This window comes from Mugil cephalus, chromosome 17 (assembly GCF_022458985.1).
Source record: "Mugil cephalus isolate CIBA_MC_2020 chromosome 17, CIBA_Mcephalus_1.1, whole genome shotgun sequence".
NCBI classification, from domain to species: Eukaryota; Metazoa; Chordata; class Actinopteri; order Mugiliformes; family Mugilidae; genus Mugil; species Mugil cephalus.
Window position 1 is genome coordinate 23,264,859 of NC_061786.1, and position 19,339 is coordinate 23,284,197.

General features: G+C 39.7%; 1 protein-coding gene across 1 annotated transcript; it reads right to left on the reverse strand.

Moving 5' to 3' along the window:
• Positions 1-288: 288 nt before the first annotated feature.
• coch (coagulation factor C homolog, cochlin (Limulus polyphemus)) lies at positions 289-17,958 on the reverse strand. The gene is made up of 15 exons (XM_047610196.1): positions 17,833-17,958; positions 16,687-16,728; positions 16,543-16,587; positions 15,541-15,697; positions 14,846-14,979; positions 13,658-13,729; positions 13,191-13,247; positions 12,317-12,464; positions 11,729-11,832; positions 10,617-10,843; positions 10,423-10,537; positions 4,684-4,827; positions 4,442-4,598; positions 4,117-4,211; positions 289-2,940 (listed from the first exon to the last, which is right to left on the reverse strand). The coding sequence occupies exons 2-15, from the start codon at positions 16,718-16,720 to the stop codon at positions 2,768-2,770; spliced, it is 1,662 nt and encodes a 553-aa protein (XP_047466152.1). The 5' UTR covers positions 16,721-16,728; positions 17,833-17,958; the 3' UTR covers positions 289-2,767.
• Positions 17,959-19,339: the final 1,381 nt, after the last annotated feature.

Sequence of the window (19,339 nt, forward strand, 5' to 3'; positions counted from 1 at the left end):
TCTGAATCTTGTTCCAGAGCCGCGTCTGTTTAGAGCAAAATAAAAGATTTGAAATCACGGACTGAAGGAAACTATTTCTTCTTCATCTTCCTCCTTCCTTCCATTACATGGATCTAATAACTGGTTTCTGGGTTCCTACATTAAAAGAGGATCAATGAGGTCAACTTATTAATTTTTTTTATATTGAAAATCAAATCAACTCTTTATTTTATTTTAGAGTCTAAAACCAAACCTGAGCAGCGGATTCTCGGTGGAGAAAGTGACACTAGATATGAAACTGAACAAGAGTTTAAAAACCAACTATTCTTTATTGGGAAACAGGAAATAAATACAGAAACAGAACAGGAGTCAACACTCATCAGATGTTTAAATGTTTCATTTACAGAGAAGAAAAAATAATAATAAAAAAAAAACATCCTGCAAACATTTTAATTACCAACTACAAAAAAATATATAAGTATTGTAAAGAAATAAAGTAAAAAGTGAGAATCAAACATATTCAACAGTTTAGTCTCGATTCATAATAATCTATGAAAAAAAATCAGATTTAATTAAACGTGAAGCACAAAAACTTTAAATGAGCTGATTTAATATTTTAGAGAAGAAAACTTCAAATTGACGAATCACGTTCTACCACTGAGCTGATTATACGAGAACAAGAACGAGGTTCATGTTTCCTCCGTGTTCACACATGAAACCAGCCTCTAACACAGAGACTCAGAGTTCTAGTCTGACTTTATAAACCGAATCATCTGCCTGAAACTCCTCTTTGTAATTTATTTAAAATATATTCAGATTAATGTCACCGATGACCACGATGCTGAGATGAACTTAAAACAGCAAATTTCTAAGGCAACTTCTGAATGAGGCTCTGAAATCGTCCACTGACTCAGATTTTGCCGTTTGCTGGTGTAAATAGATTTTGTTTTTATTTGAGATTAAAATTCTTAAATTCACTTAATTTGTTAGAAAATGTGAAATCAGTTTTAAGTGTCTAATTTTTAACCAGAAATCTCTTTGTTTATAGTTGTTATTCTATTATAACATTTCTGCTGCAGACTTTTTAATTACAACTAAATTCAGAAAATGACACCAACTCTTTTTTTTGCTTTGTTTTTTCATCAGATGAGAAAAATTCAGTCTTTAAATCTAATTAAAACGTTATTAAATACTTGATATAGATGTAAAGTATTTCACCGTCTCAGACACAGTTAAATAGATGATTCTAAATGCAGATTGATTTAAAACCCTGTTCTAACGTTTTCTAATGTTTGATTTGTGTATTTATTAGATGTTTATTCATTTTTATTTTTATTTCCTAAAAGCTCATTAACAAACACAAAAAAAAGAAAAAAAAGAAACAACCACAAGAAGTAGAAGAGTGAGATAATGAAGTGTTTTCTGTACATGTTCCAGGTTTCACTGCTGATGTTTACAGTCTATATACAGAGAGTTCGGGCCTGAACTTCCATCTCTGTGAGGACACGTTCTCCTGTTTCTGATAATCACACATATGTTCACTCCCTGGCCACTTTATTAGGTACACCAGAGGAACCATCTTAATATTCAGCTGTAGTTTCTAATGTCTGATTCTACTGGGTTTTCATTTTCTAAAATTACTCGACTAGTGTTGGGAAAAAATATCCATGTGGCAACAAATCGGTATTTTTCCTTCAATCGTGATCGACTCCAAGCGGAATTATTTGGAAATGGATCATATGGTTTTTTATTGTTTTTTGACTCAGTTTGTGCAATAAATTATCACATTTAAGCTGCATTTAAAATTTATCAGTGAACTATGTGTAATATTTCAATATATCGCAGTATATAAGTATCGTGATACGTATCGTATCGTGAGGTCCTAAAATATTTATCAAATCATCCAGTTTAACCTCCATCCTCCTGGTCAATCACCACCTTTTAGATTAGACTTACCTAATGTACCTAATGAAGTGGCAAGTCACTGGATGTGCTTTTTTTGTTCCAAATCTGAAAAAATTTCCATAAAACTCACGTTGTTGAGAAAATAATTCCTCTCAGTCTTTCAGAGACTTTTCCTAATTTAATGGAGACACTGATCCCGACATAATTTACGTCATTATTCTTCACAATAGTTTTTGTGTCAAATATTACAGATAAGAAGAATATGAACTTAGACGTGATATAAAGTCTCCTGAAAGGCTTTATATATTTTGTTCTTTTTTTTTTTTCGCAAAATACACTGAAAATTAGTTTTCTCCATTTTCTTCTGTAAACAGGAAGCAGAAACCTTTTTGTTCTGTTCGGAGGAATATATTTTGTTTTATTTACGTGTTTTTCCGCAGTGAAAACCTGTTTTACCAACACTAATCCAACATTTCTTTTTGGCAAATCGACACAGAAAATCTGTTCTGTTCTGTGTGGAGCTCTTTCATTTGTCTGGGTCCATGCAGGTATTTGAAGCTTCTGGTTCTGTTCTATATTTTTCTGCTTGTACTTGAAAAACAATAAAAACAATAAAAAAGAAGAAAAAAGAAATGATATAAAGCCACTTAAACACATCTCTTCCCAATTGAATGTCAAAGAGCTGTTTAGTAAACACATAAACACATAAACTTCTAATCATATTTTGGAGGTTTAAATTGACACCAATGATAAAAAAGTGTTGGTAAATTAAATTAGAAGGTAACAGGAGTGTGATGAGTGTGTGATGTGTGTGTGATGTGTGTGTGATGTGTGTGTTCTAGCAGTAAACGTCCTCACAGAGACAGAAAGACGAAGCCCGTCCTCAGTTTCTCTCGGTGAAGTCTCGGCAGATTCCTCGGACCAGAGCCGGGATGAACTCTCCCAGGCCGGTGAACTCTCGGGTGAAGAAGGTGTGACTGTCCTTCGGCTCCGATGACATCGCTCTGAGGTCATCCAGGGGCGCCCAGGCCACGCCCACTGAGAAGATGGTGATGCCTGTGATTGGGCGAGAGAGACAGGTGTAGTTTCACTAATGGATGGAGCCTCTGACCAGGAGGTGACCAGCTCCTCTAACCCTCCAGACCTGGACCTGGACCCTGTAGCTTTATAACCAGGGCAGCACTACCAGTTTTACTATTATTATAAAAAATAAAAGGAGCAGACTCACATGATTTTGTTATTTAATCAATAAATCAAGCTACTGTAATGATACTTTAATAATCTTTTTATTATTTAAGTTTGAAGTTTAATTTATGTTGTACAGATTTATTCTGTGTTGAGCAAACTCAAATTCCTTCATTAAAGCTGATTCTAATTCAGATAGATGCTAATGCTGCAGCTATGTTATTAAACAACTCTATTTGCAAAACTAGCTAAAGTTAGCCTCGTAAAGTTAACCTCCTGAGACCCGGTGTCCTCATATGGGGACGTTACGTTTCAGGTTTGTTTCAGCTTCTTATTCTACTTCATTTATTCCTGTTTTCCTCATAAAGAGACACTTTTCTCCGTCATGTCCTGGTAGCGAAGGATCATTACACTTGTTTATTTATTTTTATTAACTTTTCTAATCTGATGTAACATGAAAATTTAACTAATTCACAAGTAGAACTCGTTTTCATCGTTTCTGCTTTTGCATTAAAATAAACAGTTTTATATTTTGGTTCATTGGTGACTTATATTGTAAAATACAGTGAAATAATTCATGTGTTCACATCATTCATTAATCCCAAATACCTAAAGATCTTAATCTTATTTTAAAGAAATTAAGATAAATTCCAAACAGATGTTTGTGTCTCAAAACATTAGTTTTCTTGTCCAGTTCAGCCCAATTGGATATAAAGTGAACCGGACCAATAACACAACAGAATTATGACCTAGAAGTGACGACAACTCCAGACTTTCTCCATTTGTTTTAGTGCAAAGAAGAACAAGGAAATTAGGAGAATGTTAAAATTTAATAAACTATAAATAAACCTTCTGTTCACTTCTCTGATAAATTAGGAGTGGAAGTTATTTTCACTGATAAATGTCAGTTGTTTTCTGTGTAATCTTCATACTTTCATCACACATTAATGTCTGGTCCAGATCAGAACGTCTGTTTGCTGCCTGTGCTCCACATAAAAGAGACAATCATAAAACTAGAAGAAAAGTTCCATCTCCTTGTTTCCAAACCTTGTTTCTGAGCAGCCAGCGCTGGATCTCTGACGTCGTCGTACGATTGTCCGTCCGTCACCACGATGAGGAAATTGCGACCAGGTCCAGTTCGTCTGCCAGAGACAAAAATGTATAGTTTGGTTTCTGATAAAGGTTGAGATGGATGGATTGGCCACTATTAGCCCACTAGAGGGAAGCAAAGAACCGTGGACGACCTTCTCTAGTTTCTAATGACACCAGCGTGGTAGAGTGGAGCAGATGGATTTTGGGTACAGTTCCTTTTTCCTTCCTAAAGGTTTAATTCCTTTTGAGTAGCAGCCATGTTGGAGGCAGCCTGTGATACCTGAACAGGTTCTGGGCGGTGTAGCTGATGGCCGATCCGGTCGACGTTCCTCCGCTCATGTACGAGATCCTCCTCAGAGCGCTGATGGCGTCCTCTTTGTTGGGATGATCTGCAAGGCCGAACTCCAGCCTCTGGTCGTAGGTGAACTGCACCGCACCTGCAGCAACGACAACAGCAACACAACCAAGTCAGTCGACCAATCATCGGTTAATCAGCTGCTCGCGCTTCGTCATGTTTCTCACCGATTCGAGCTCCAACGTCCGAGATGTCAAAGCTCCTGGCGATTCCTGCCAAGAAGTCCAGGACCAGCCGGAAGTTTCCGTCACCGACGCTGGACGAGCCGTCGATGAGGAAACCGATGTTCACAGAGTTGTAGCAAGTTTTACCTGTAGACACATTTATGATGAAAAGTTATATAGAGTCAGTCTGTTGATAACATCATAAGCATTAAAAAATCTGGATTTCATTATCAGGCAACCCAAACCCAAATCCTAACCCCAACCCAAACCCAAACTCCAACCCAAACTCAAACCCAAACCCAAACCCCAACTCAAACACCAACCCCAACCCCAACTCAAACCCAAACACCAAATCCTAACCCCAACCCAAACCCAAACACCAACCCTAACTCAAACCCAAACCCAAACCCCAACCCCAACTCAAACCCCAACCTCAACCCCAACCCCAACATAAACCCAAACCCCAACCCCAACTCAAACCCAAACCCCAACCCCAACCCCAACTCAAACCCAAACCCAAACCCCAACCCCAACCCCAACACAAACCCAAACCCCAACTCAAACCCAAACCCCAACCCAAACCCCAAACCCCAACCCCAACTCAAACACCAACCCCAACCCCAACCCAAACCCCAACCCAAACCCAAACCCAAACCCAAACCCAAACCCCAACCCCAACCCCAACCCCAACCCCAACACAAACCCAAACTCCAACCCCAACTCAAACCCAAACCCCAAGTCAAACTCAAACCCCAACCTAAACCTAAACCCCAACACCAATCCCAACTCAAACCCCAACCCCAACCTCAACCCCAACACAAACCCAAACTCAAACCCCAACACAAACCCCAACTCAAACCCCAACCTCAACCTCAACTCAAACCCCAACACAAACCTGTTGATAACATCATGAGCATTAAAAAATCTGGATTTCATTATCAGGCAACCCCAGCACAAACCCAAATCCCAATTCAAACCCCAACCCCACCCAAACCCAAACCCCAACCCCACCACAAGCACAAACCTAAACCTAAACCCCAATCCCAACACAAACCTGTTGATAACATCACGAGGCATTAAAAATCTGGATTTCATAATCAGGCAACCCAATCCCCAACCCAAACTCAAACCTAAACCCAAACTCCAACCCAAACCCAAACCTAAATCTAAACCTAAACCCCAACCCCAACTCCAACCCCAACCCCAGCTCGAACTCAAACTCAAACTCCAACCCCAACCCCAACTCAAACCTGTTGATAACATCATGAGCATTAAAAAATCTGGATTTCATAATCAGGCAACCCCAGCACAAACCCAATCCCCAACACAAACTCAAACCCCAACCTAAATCCCAACACCAACTCAAACCCCAACCCAAACCCCAACCCCAACACAAACCCAAACCTAAACCTAAACCCCAACTCAAACTCAAACCCCAACCCTAACTCAAACTCTAACTCCAACCCCAAACCCAAACCTAAACCTAAACGTGAACCCCAACCCCAACTCAAACCCAAACCCCAACCTAAACCTAAACCCCACCACAATCCCAACTCAAACCCCAACCCCAACCTTAACCCCAACACAAAGCCAAACTCAAACCCCAACTCCAACCCTAACTCAAACCCCAACCCCAACCCAAACCCCAACCCAAACTCAAACCCCAACCCCAACCCCAACACAAACCCAAACTCCAACCCCAACTCAAACCCAAACCCCAAGTCAAACTCAAACCCCAACCTAAACCTAAACCCCAACACCAATCCCAACTCAAACCCCAACCCCAACCTCAACCCCAACACAAACCCAAACTCAAACCCCAACACAAACCCCAACTCAAACCCCAACTCAAACCCCAACCTCAACCTCAACTCAAACCCCAACACAAACCTGTTGATAACATCATGAGCATTAAAAAATCTGGATTTCATTATCAGGCAACCCCAGCACAAACCCAATCCCCAACCCCACCACAAGCACAAACCTAAACCTAAACCCCAATCCCAACACAAACCTGTTGATAACATCACGAGGCATTAAAAATCTGGATTTCATAATCAGGCAACCCAATCCCCAACCCAAACTCAAACCTAAACCCAAACTCCAACCCAAACCCAAACCTAAATCTAAACCTAAACCCCAACCCCAACTCCAACCCCAACCCCAGCTCGAACTCAAACTCAAACTCCAACCCCAACCCCAACTCAAACCTGTTGATAACATCATGAGCATTAAAAAATCTGGATTTCATAATCAGGCAACCCCAGCACAAACCCAATCCCCAACACAAACTCAAACCCCAACCTAAACCCCAACACCAACTCAAACCCCAACCCAAACCCCAACCCCAACACAAACCCAAACCTAAACCTAAACCCCAACTCAAACTCAAACCCCAACCCTAACTCAAACTCTAACTCCAACCCCAAACCCAAACCTAAACGTGAACCCCAACCCCAACTCAAACCCAAACCCCAACCTAAACCTAAACCCCACCACAATCCCAACTCAAACCCCAACCCCAACCTTAACCCCAACACAAAGCCAAACTCAAACCCCAACTCCAACCCTAACTCAAACCCCAACCCCAACCCAAACCCCAACCCCACCACAAACCCAAACCTAAACCTAAACCCCAACCCCAACACAAACCTGTTGATAACATCATGAGCATTAAAAAATTTGGATTTCATAATCAGGCAACCCCAACACAAACCCAAACTCAAACCCCAACCCCAACTCAAACCTGTTGATAACATCATGAGCATTAAAAAATTTGGATTTCATAATCAGGCAACCCCAACCCTAACTCAAACCCCAACCCCAACCCCAACCCCAACACAAACCCAAACCTAAATCTAAACCTAAACCTAAGCCCCAACCCCAACTCAAACCTGTTGATAACATCATGAGCATTAAAAAATCTGGATTTCATAATCAGGCAACCCCAGCACAAACCCAATCCCCAACACAAACCCAAACCCCAAACCCAATCCCCAACACAAACCCAAACCACAACCCCAACCCCAACTCAAACCCCATCCTCAACCCCAACACCAACCCAAACCCAAACCCAAACCTAAACCCCAACCCCAACCCCAACACAAACCCAAACCTAAATCTAAACCTAAACCCCAACCCCAACCCCAACTCAAACCCCAACCCCAACCCAAACCCCAACTCAAACTCAAACTCTAACTCTAACTCCAACCCCAACACAAACCCAAACTCAAATCATGAGCAATAAAAAACCTGGATTTCATAATCAGGCAACCCAAACCCCAACCCCAACCCAAACCTAAACCCCAACCCCAACTCAAACCCCAACCCCAACCCCAACCCCAACTCAAACCCCATCCTCAACCCCAACACCAACCCAAACCCAAACCCAAACCTAAACCCCAACCCCAACCCCAACACAAACCCAAACCTAAATCTAAACCTAAACCCCAACCCCAACCCCAACTCAAACCCCAACCCCAACCCAAACCCCAACTCAAACTCAAACTCTAACTCTAACTCCAACCCCAACACAAACCCAAACTCAAATCATGAGCAATAAAAAACCTGGATTTCATAATCAGGCAACCCAAACCCCAACCCCAACCCAAACCTAAACCCCAACCCCAACTCAAACCCCAACCCCAACCCCAACCCCAACTCAAACCCCATCCTCAACCCCAACACCAACCCAAACCCAAACCCAAACCTAAACCCCAACCCCAACACAAACCCAAACCTAAATCTAAACCTAAACCCCAACCCCAACCCAAACCCCAACCCTAACTCAAACTCAAACTCTAACTCCAACCCCAACACCAACCCAAACCCAAACCCAAACCTAAACCCCAACCCCAACGCAAACCCAAACCTAAATCTAAACCTAAACCCCAACCTCAACTCAAACCCCAACCCCAACCCAGACCCCAACTCAAACTCAAACTCTAACTCTAACTCCAACCCCAACCCAAACCCCATCCTTAACCCCAACCCCAACACAAACCCAAACTCAAATCATGAGCAATAAAAAATCTGGATTTCATAATCAGGCAACCCAAACCCAAACCCCAACTCAAACCCCAACCCAAACCTAAACCCCAACCCCAACCCCAACTCAAACCCCAACCCCAACCCCAACACAAACCCAAACCCCAACTCAAACCCCATCCTCAACCCCAACACCAACCCAAACCCAAACCCAAACCTAAACCCCAACCCCAACACAAACCCAAACCTAAACCTAAACCCCAACCCCAACCCAAACCCCAACCCTAACTCAAACTCAAACTCAAACTCAAACTCAAACTCTAACTCTAACTCCAACTCCAACTCCAACCCCAACCCCAACACAAACCCAAACTCAAATCATGAGCAATAAAAAATCTGGATTTCATAATCAGGCAACCCAAACCCAAACCCCAACTCAAACCCCAACCCAAACCTAAACCCCAACCCCAACCCCAACCCCAACTCAAACCCCAACCCCAACCTCAACCCCAACACAAACCCAAACTCAAACCCCAACTCCAGCCCCAACTCAAACCCCAACCTCAACCCCAACTCAAACCCCAACTCAAACCCAAACCCCAGCCCCAACACAAACCTGTTGATAACATCATGAGCATTAAAAAATCTGGATTTCATAATCAGGCAACCCCAGCACAAACCCAAACCCAAACCTAAACCCCAACCCCAACCTCAACCCCAACACCAACCCAAACCCAAACCTAAACCCCAACCCCAACACAAACCTAAACCCAAACCTAAACCTAAACCTAAACCCCAACACCAACTCAAACCCCAACCCAAACCCCAACCCCAACCCCAACCCCAACTCAAACTCTAACTCCAACCCCAACCCCAAACCCAAACCCCAACACAAACCCAAACCCGAACCCCAACACAAACCCAAACCCAAACCTAAACCTAAACGTGAACCCCAACCCCAACTCAAACCCCAACCCTAACTCAAACCCGAACCCCAACTCAAACCCAAACACAAACTCAAACTCAAACCCCAACCCCAACCCAAACCTGTTGATAACATCATGAGCATTAAAAAATCTGGATTTCATAATCAGGCAACCCCAGCACAAACCCAATCCCCAACCCCAACTCAATCCCCAATCCCCAACCCCTAACCAATACAGACATTAACCCTTAAAGATCTAAACATCTGCCCACGGATATATGAACTTAGCTTAATTTCAAGTGCTGACCTGAACATACAAGTTCCTGCAGATGTTTCACAATAAGAGCATTGTTAAGAAATGAATGGTATGGACCAGTAGAGGCCTCAGAATTTAAAACAGATGCAGATCGTGTTCAGTTTGTATTAACAGCGTCATGCAGTAGCCTTGAACAATGCAATTGGAAGTGAGATCTCTTAATAAAATATAGTGAATTACTCTTGTGAAACAGATTTAATTACAGAAAAAAGTCCTGTTCTCCTCTGTAGTTTAGATAGATCAGTCACATATAGTAAATATAGTAAAATAGTTCTTTGTTCTGTGTCGTGTTGTCATAACTCATCAGTTTAGTTACTTTCCTTTAATTATTAATTATTAAATTACTCAAGTATCAAAAGTATCGATATTTTGATTTGAGAATCAAATTTTAGAGGATAAAGATCTGATATCAGAGGTATCGATATTTCAGTATCTATCCGCACATCACTGTTCTCCAGCTTCCAAATCTACCTTTTTATTGTGAGGCGTAGCTAGAGACAGGTGTGTGTCTTACTGCAGAGGAGGCCGTCCAGAGAGCAGAGTCTCTGAGTGAGCGGTCGGACATGTTTGGTGGTGCTGAACCAGCTGGGGATGGAGTAGCTGAAGAAACCGTTGTCTTTACAAACCGCCTGCAGGAGCAGAGTCAGAAATTCTGTCAGAGAAAATCTGAACCTGAACAAACAGCGAAGAGAAAAATAAGGAGCCGACCTTCTTCGTGAAGTCTTTGTCCCGCACCATCCCCAGCTCCTCGGGCGCCGGTTTGGCCACGGACACCAGGAAGACGTTGATGCCCGACTCTCTGGCCAACATGGCCGCCTGCTCCAGGTCGTCAGATGGCCAGCCGTCTATCAGCACCATCATCACCCGGGGGTGACCACGCCTCGCCCCGTTCTCCTGGGAGAAGAAGTGCTCCGCTGTGTGCATGATGGCTTTACCTGAGGAGGCACCAGTTCATCAAGTCACCACAACGCTGCAGCTTTTTATTCACAGAGGAGGCAAAAGTGTTCACGTTCTCTACTGTAGTGAAAGTAAGAAAGTACAGGCTCTCAAATCAACTTAAGGAAACAGTAAAAATATAATGTTTTTTTCTTTTCTTTTTCATGTATGAAACAACACATCCGTTGATAATTTAGGTAAAATTTGTGTCAGAAAAATCTGAACTGAACTGAGCAGAGGTCCAGAGTCATGAGCTTCTGGATCATTTTAGGGGTTAGGGTTAGGTGGACAAACGTAGCGAGGAAAAGTAAAAAGAAATACTCAAGTAAAGTACAGATACCTGAAAAATCTACTTAATTGCAGTAAAATGTCCAGAGAACAATTTCAGGTTGCTTGAACTTTATTTGGACTCTTGTCGGCTAAGTCTGTATTTTGTGTTTTATCTCACTAAAAGAACAATCTGGAAATAAACGTTGTTAATCAGAGAAAAATGCATAAATCAGACACTGTTGTATCAAAATAACACAACAGTGGAATTTTTCAGGTGTTGGAGATTAGTGGGTCATTGGAGCACCATTCAGACCAGGTTCCTCCAGGTCCAGGTGAGTATCAGGTGATAAAAACCTAAACTCCCCACCAGACTTTTAGAGCTGAACACCTGGAGGAAACGTCTTCTGCAAACACAACAAGTCCAGATGAGTTTGATTCCTCCACACATTTATTCAAATACCACTTTGAGTTAAAGTTCAACAAGTGTGTTTGTTTATGTTCCATGTGAGGACTCAAAGTGTAGAGCTGGAATTCGGGGACCTTTACTTTTTTTTTTCCAAAGAATCATCAGATATTTATTAAAATTATTTATCTATAATTTAATTAAAGTTTACCTGTGTTGGTGTCTCCTCCCATGTAACCCAGCTCCTTGATGGCGAACAGCAGCTCCTTAGGTTGAGTGTAGTTGGTCAACAGGAACTCAGTCCTGGGGGAGTCACTGCACACACATACACAATATAAATCAATATTTTTATCCATATTTATTATATTTATAATGCATTTCCTGATCATTAAATCTAAATTCAATCTAAACTAACTCATTACTGCCCCCAGTGGCAGCATGAGGTAAGTGGACCTTAAAGATTTCAGAAGTTTCACAAATCATGGTGGAAATTAAATTTAATAATTTGCAAGATTTTGTTCTGTGCTCTCATATTTTACTTTAGCTTTTAAACTTTTAAATCTGAGATAATGATTTAACATCTTAGTTGTTTGTTTGTTCAAAGATAAATAAAGATGGATAGATAGATGCTTTCTATCTACAGATTATTTTCAGTCACGTAAAACAAAAATTAAGTACAACAGCAAAGAACAAAATATTTTGCATTCCTAAATGTATATTATTGACACCACAAACCCTCTGTGTGTCTACATTGTTGGTATTTTAGTTCAAATAAATCAAGTAATAAATTGTGACTGACCTGGACTGTATCAGACCAACGTGAGGTCCAGTCGGTCCGACTCTCAACATGGCCGCAAGTTTGGCAACAAAGTTCTTCTGCAGGTTGAATCTCCGCCTCCCGATGTTATTACTGCTGTCGATCACCATGGCGATGTCCATCTGACAGTCTGACACACAAATAAATGAAGCAATTGAATCAGTCATTTAGACACTGCATCAGCTTTCCACTTTCAGTAGTGACTATAAAATATACTCCTGTATGCAGATGATCCAACTCTATTTCATCATTTCTGTTCTTGTGAGGGGAACTATTTGGTCATGTTCAAAAGAAAGAAAGAAACGAAGATCTTGTGCAAAAATCATAAGAACCAAAACTAATGGATGAAATTGAACATCATTAGTTTTTAGTTATTTATTCAAAAATAAATGGACACGTTCCTTAAAGGTTGATTTTTAAAAAATGTTCAAATAAATGTAGCAAAATATCAACTTTAAATAAACTTACATTGACAACTTACACAAACTTTCATTTATTTAGTATATTACAGTATTGAGGTTTTGATGAATAATGGTGCACTCAGCTGAAATAAAAGTACATGCTGAGGTTGGACAGTACTTATTCTACCTGTGTAGTGACTAACGTAGACACTCACACCTACAAATATAAACTAATCAATGCTTCATCAACATCAACAGAACTGAGCAGAAGAATCACATCAAAATCAACTATTAAAAAATATTGTCATTATTTTTGAGTCACATTTCTTCTTGTGTATTGAACAATGTGGATTTAGTTTAAATTTTATTTGTTGTAATTTATTTCTAGAATAAATTCTAGAAGCTGATAGGAAACTGGATGTTTGTTAAAAAAGTAAAAAAGACAGAAGATGTACCTTTATTTCCACCTGCCAGAGCTTTCTTCACTGACGGCTTCTTCAGAGGCTTCTTTGCTGCAGCGTAACACAAACACAGATTAACAAAAGCATTTGAAGGAACAATTTTCAGATCTGCTTCTACTTGATTTGGGCTCTTTAACTTGGCTTAGTCAATATTTATTGTGTTGAGTCTCAGTAAAAGAATCTTAAAAACATTCAAAATAACAAACAAAAAAATGGAAATAAACATTGTTAATAAGAGAAAAATGCTTAAATCAGACACTGTTGTATGATTATGATACAATTAATGCAGTGGAAAAGGGGAATTAAACGGAAAATATCACAACACCAACTTAACGTGGAACTAACACTAATTTAATAAAAACTAAAGTATTATTAAATGCACAACAGAGGAATTACAAATCACTCTTAAATCAAATGAGGAAATAGATTTCAGTATTATGTGAAGGTTGTGTATGATTTACTTGCTTGTGCAGCCGCAGGCAGAGGAGTTGTACTGGTATCACCAGTTAGCTCCTGTGGAACATTTACAGGCTCTGGTTTAAAACAGAAGATACAGTAAATGAATTCATATAGAAAGAATTAAAATAGTTCTGCAGATCTGAGATGAAAGCTATGATTTACTTGAATAATGTATATATAAATTTTTCATTTATATGAAAAAATTAGTAGGAACAGTGTAACTAAACTTAACTTTAGTTTCAGCTGAGCGCAACTGATGTGAGATGATCTGATCTGAGAAGTTAGATTTCACCTCACAAAGAGAGCTCCACTAAAATCTAGAGTTGGCTCTTTATTTCCTGTTCACGCATCTTTCATCTTTTACGCATAAATATCCTTTTTTTTTTTTTTGCATATGTAGCTACCTTTAATTACACTGGAGTTACATTTCCTTTGACTTTTTATGAAATTAGCTCTGTGGATATCCTTTATTTTGAAAAGTTTTTATTTATTCGGGTGGTTTGTTTTTTTATAATCAAAATCAACTGGACAACAATGCAAGTCCACAAAATGTAAGCTAGGGGAGGTGAAAAATAATGTTAGAAAAATTAAATAATATTATAAAATAATAGGTCTATTGGGTCTGCTGAATATTTGACATAGCTCGGGGGGTCGCTGGGTTTCCTGTAGGAAAAAATCTCTTCCAGAAACCCTGCAATTTTACACATGACCAAAAAACATGCATGTGATTGGCTCTCATCTGCCCACATTGGCTCAAGTGTTGCTACTGTTCACCTGTTTGTTTCCCTTTGATGTGTGGTGTGATGGAGAAGCAAATTAAATTCTTCATTCAAACCCCCCTTTGCCTTTTAGAGCTGGTGGAGGTTTGTTGAGTTCTACACAGGCCTTTTATTTGACTTTAGCTGTCTTTTGTTTTAATGTCTCAGTTTACAGAACAGACTGTAGAAGGTAAAATAGCTAGCTGATCACGCTAGCATTAGTGACTTATTCAGAGTAGATAAACAAGTTTTCTTATTAATTCTTTGTTTTTATCTCCAAAAAAAAAAGCAAACAAACACATTAGCCAGAATATGCTAAAGTTAATTAATCATTCTGTGTTAATGAGGTGATCAGATGAACTGTAGTTTGAATGTAGTCAGTTGATTAATGGACTGAACCAGTCAGTGAGTGAATAAAATGGCTCCACCTACTGGAGAGGCTGAAGGACGAGGTCCAGTGGGACAGGGCTTGTGAGTGGATGCCGTGGGCGTATGAGCTCAGGTAATTGTGTCGTCCCTGCAGCTTTTGAACCCTGACGGGGCCCCCAGACGAGCCCACCAGGCCCCTGCAGGAGATGCACAAATTAAATAACAATTTAAACTTGGAATAAAAATAAAAACACGCAGCTCTGATTCCTCTGACGCTGGATTCTCTGTCTCATTCATGATCACGTATGAATGGATACTGGCTGAAGATTTCCATCAAGAGAGCAGGAAGCTCTCAGTAAAAAGAGATTAGATATTTGTGAAGAAGTGAAGGATTAAAGGAGCAGAGTTTTTTCCTCTCCGAGCCCCTGGAGGCCCCGTGCAGAGGAAGGAGGAGGTCAATCAGGGTTGAGAGCTTAATCCTTCATTCCTGCACATTCCTTCATGGTGTTGGTGTTTTGTTGAGGGTTCAGCAGACAGCAGGACTCACAATGCTCAGTATTATGTCACACGTGAACCAGAGTCTGATCCACGTGTCCACACACACACACACACACAAAAAATCAAATACAACAGAAATAGTCCAGACAGAAAAACTGCACTGGGAAAACTTCCAGTTATATTAACTGAAAGACAATAAACAGTGACAGGCGTCGAGTTGAGACGTGTTTCATCTGTTTTAGTTATATTTTAGTTTTCACCTGTGTACAGCAGCTCCACAGACGGACGAGACGGTGGCGTAAACCCCCGTCCCAAACACAGACAGTCTCCACTGAGGACAGTCTGGAGGACACAAAACCACCATGACGTCCTGCGTCAGGTCGGCACCACGAGTCACACATGACACCGGGAAAGGAACTGAACAGAAAACATCACACGGTCAAAACACAACTTAAAGGTAAAGACAATTACAAACAGGAAAATAAGAAAACAAAAAAATTAAAAAAAATATATAATAAATATAAAATGCTCACATAATTATATAAATAGATGAAATGTCAAAATCATTTAATGAAATTAATACAAAAACAAAATTTATACAAAATGATAAGAAATTTAAAGGAAATAATATAGTTGATCAAATGAAAAATATAAAAAATAAAATGAACAAATAATAATAATGTTTTCAATAAATATTGAAATTATATGAAGTGCAAAAGATTTGGAAATCTATGTTTTGAAATATGAAATTCGTCCATATTAATAAAAAGATTTGCAAACCAAAGACAAAGAACAGGAAATGTATTAGGAAATAAAATTTATAAAAATTGATCAATCAATTTTAAATGTCACAGATGTTTAAATTTCTGAATTTAGTGGTTTGTTAGGAAGTTATTGCTCTTGTTCTGTTTAAAAACTTTAAACTTTAAATAAATTTTAAACTGTTAAATAAATGTGTCATGTCCTTGTAGTTGTAATGAACTGTGCAGCCTCTAGGTGGAGCTAACTTGGACTTCAGTCTGTATTTTGTTCCTTTTTGGCTTCATTCCCTCAAATCATTTGCTGCTGCCTCTGTTCACACTCATCTTCATCAGTCTTCATTAACCATCATCTCCAGCGTCACGGAAACAACACTGCGTCATGGCAACAGGTGTGTTTGTTGCTGGTTAACTGACGGTTCACTGCTGTTGCCATGGTTACATGTGAATTAACTCGTGACAGCATCAGCATCAACAGACGGACGGATGTGTTTTAAGACTCACCACTGGATCCTGAGGTGAACATGGACGAGAACAGGAAGAAAAGACCTGAAGGACAAAGAGAAGTTTCATTAACAAGTCATAAGAAATGAAAGAATAAAACATTATATGAGATAATAGAATAAAATGATATAGAACAGACTGTACCTGTCAGAGGGAGCAGAGCAGGAGGCTGAAACATTTCTGCACCTGAAAAACACACATTTCATTTATTGTTTTTTTCATGACGCTATTTTGTAGCTCCATAAGCTAGCAGCTAGCACTCATAAGCTAGCAGCTAACACTCATAAGCTAGCAGCTAGCACCCATAAGCTAGCAGCTAGCATTCATAAGCTAGCAGCTAGCATTTAACAAACAAACAAAATATACATGATGTACATCTGCACCAGTTAAACTATATGTAAATCAGTCAGTAAACCAGCTAAACTATGTGGAAACCAGTCAGTAAACCAGTAAAACTATGTGGAAACCAGTCAGTAAACAAGTTAAACTCTATGTAAACCAGTCAGTATTAACTAATTAAGTAACCAGACAGTAATATCAACCAGTGAAGCAGGCAGTAAAATATGAATCAGTCAGTCAAACATGAAAGAGCCGCACGGATGGAAAGAAACAGTTAGTAAGTTAACAAGTTAACAAACTGTTTAACTGACGTCAGTTTATTTGAAATGTTTGGTAAACCAGGCAGTAAACAGTCAGTCAGGCCTGTCGTTGCTGTTTACACAGTAAATCAGGCGGTAACAAAGTAAACCAAGTGAGACAGCTTGTAAAAATGATGGTAAACCAGTCAGTAAAACATTTAACGAGACGTCTGATTATTATTTACTTTAACAGTCAGTAAATACATGTCAGTCAGAAAACTAGTTAGGATGGAGAGTAGGAAAAAACAGTCAGCGAGTTAACTAGTTAACAGACTGTTTAACTGACGTCAGTTTATTTCAAATGTTTGATAAAATAGGCAGTAAACTGTCAGTAAACAGTCAGTCAGACACCTCATTAACTATTGATTTGCACTTTACAAATTAATTAAACATCTCTATGTGTAAACCAGGCGGTAAACGGGTAAACAGAGTGAGTCAGTTTGTTACAAACAAGATCAAACCAGTCGGTAAATCAAAATATTTAACGAACCGGTTTAAACAGTCAGTCAGAAAACTAGTTAGGATGGAGAGTAGGAAAGAAACAGTCAGTAAATAAACCAGCTAACAGATTGAGTCACTGTGTTTGTGATGCAATGAGCCAGTCATCAAAAAAAGAAACAGTCCACCAGACGGTGAGAGAGGATTCCCTTACTGGCTGTTTCTCCTGCAGACGTCTCAGAAGAAAACCTGTCGAGAGTTTATTCCCTGGGAGAAGAAGCAGCAGGCGGTAAGACGGAGATGCTGAGCTGGTGTCGATCGCCCGGCGAGAGAGAGAGGCAGCCCCTTAAATAATGTGAGAGAGAGAGAGAGAGAGAGAGAGAGTTACAGTAGAGGGAGGAACCAGAGACCAGGAGAGTGAAAACGTCTCATCACTAAAAACAACAAAACAACCTGAGGACAGAAAACACAACAACATTCAGATTTAACACAAATGACTCAAAACATCAAAAGATTTTCACACAAATCCTGAAAGTGAACAAAGTCAGAACCTGATCAAGTGTTTCCATCAATGTGATGAGACTCAGGTCCTGGTTTAGTTTCTATGAATCAGGGATTTGTCTCATGTTTGTGTTGAAGTGTGTGATGACAACAGATCAAAGGAGCTTTGTGAGGAGCTCAGAAAAAGAGTTGTTGTTGCTCATCAGGCTGGAAAAGGTTCCACAACCATCTGTAAAGAGTCTGGAAGCCACAAATAATCCACAGAGAGTCAGACAGATTGAAGACGACTGTTCCCCTCCACAGGAGTGGTCCACCAACAAACATCACTCCATCATAGTGGGAGAGGAACCAGAGGAACCCAGGGGAACTTCTAAGCAGCTAAAGGCCTCTCTCACATTGGCTGATGTTCATGTTGATGAATCCACTCAACAACCAAAGACACTGCTCTCTGTCCACAAAGAACATGTGGGACAATGTTTAGTGGACAGATGAGACCAGAGTAGATGAAACATGGAGGGATGAGGCAAAACATATTTTGGGATTACATCTGTTAAAAATCTCTTATTTAAATTAGACATTTGGTCATAATTTTGTGGCTGATCAGTCCACACATGCTTCAACAATGAACTCTGAGGTTATTATCAACTCTCTGAGAGCAGAGACATAAACATGATGACAGAAACGTGGCTTCACTGAACAGAAAGAGGAGGAAGGAAACGTCAACCAGACAAAGTCGAGGAGGATCATGACGGTCACATATATCACCTGCTGTCACTGAATCCTTCAGTTGTTTCAGTTTTTATTGTCAGTTGAGCCTGAGGCTTAATCTGGATCTAAATCTCACCCTGTGTCAGAAGCGTACGTTTCATTTCGGTTGGTTGTATTTAATGAAAAATATCATAAACATTCAAAGATGATACCACATTTTATGTATTAAATAGCATCCTAAATTGGACTTAATTTCAAGTTTTTTAGTTGTTATTAATTAAAACTTTTTTATGCAGATGAGACAGCTTTACATGACTTGAATACTGTTGCTAAACTGAAGTTATTTTCCATTTTCAGCTATTTTTAATTCAAGCATATGTTTTTATGCAGATGAGACATTTTTATACGTCTTGAATACAGTTGCTAAATGTAAGTTATTTTCTATTATTAGTTATTTTTAATACTAAACTTACATATTTATGCAGATGACACCACATGTTATGTGTTGGACA

Excerpts from the sequence above, each read along its gene's own strand:
- coch (XM_047610196.1), bottom strand. The coding sequence starts at position 16,720 with ATGTTTCAGCCTCCTGCTCTGCTCCCTCTGACAG. Across the intron at positions 11,833-12,316 it reads GTTGGTCTGATACAGTCCAG|TGACTCCCCCAGGACTGAGT; the intron begins GTCAGTCACAAT and ends ATGTGTGTGCAG. Across the intron at positions 10,844-11,728 it reads GGGAGGAGACACCAACACAG|GTAAAGCCATCATGCACACA; the intron begins GTAAACTTTAAT and ends GTGCCTCCTCAG.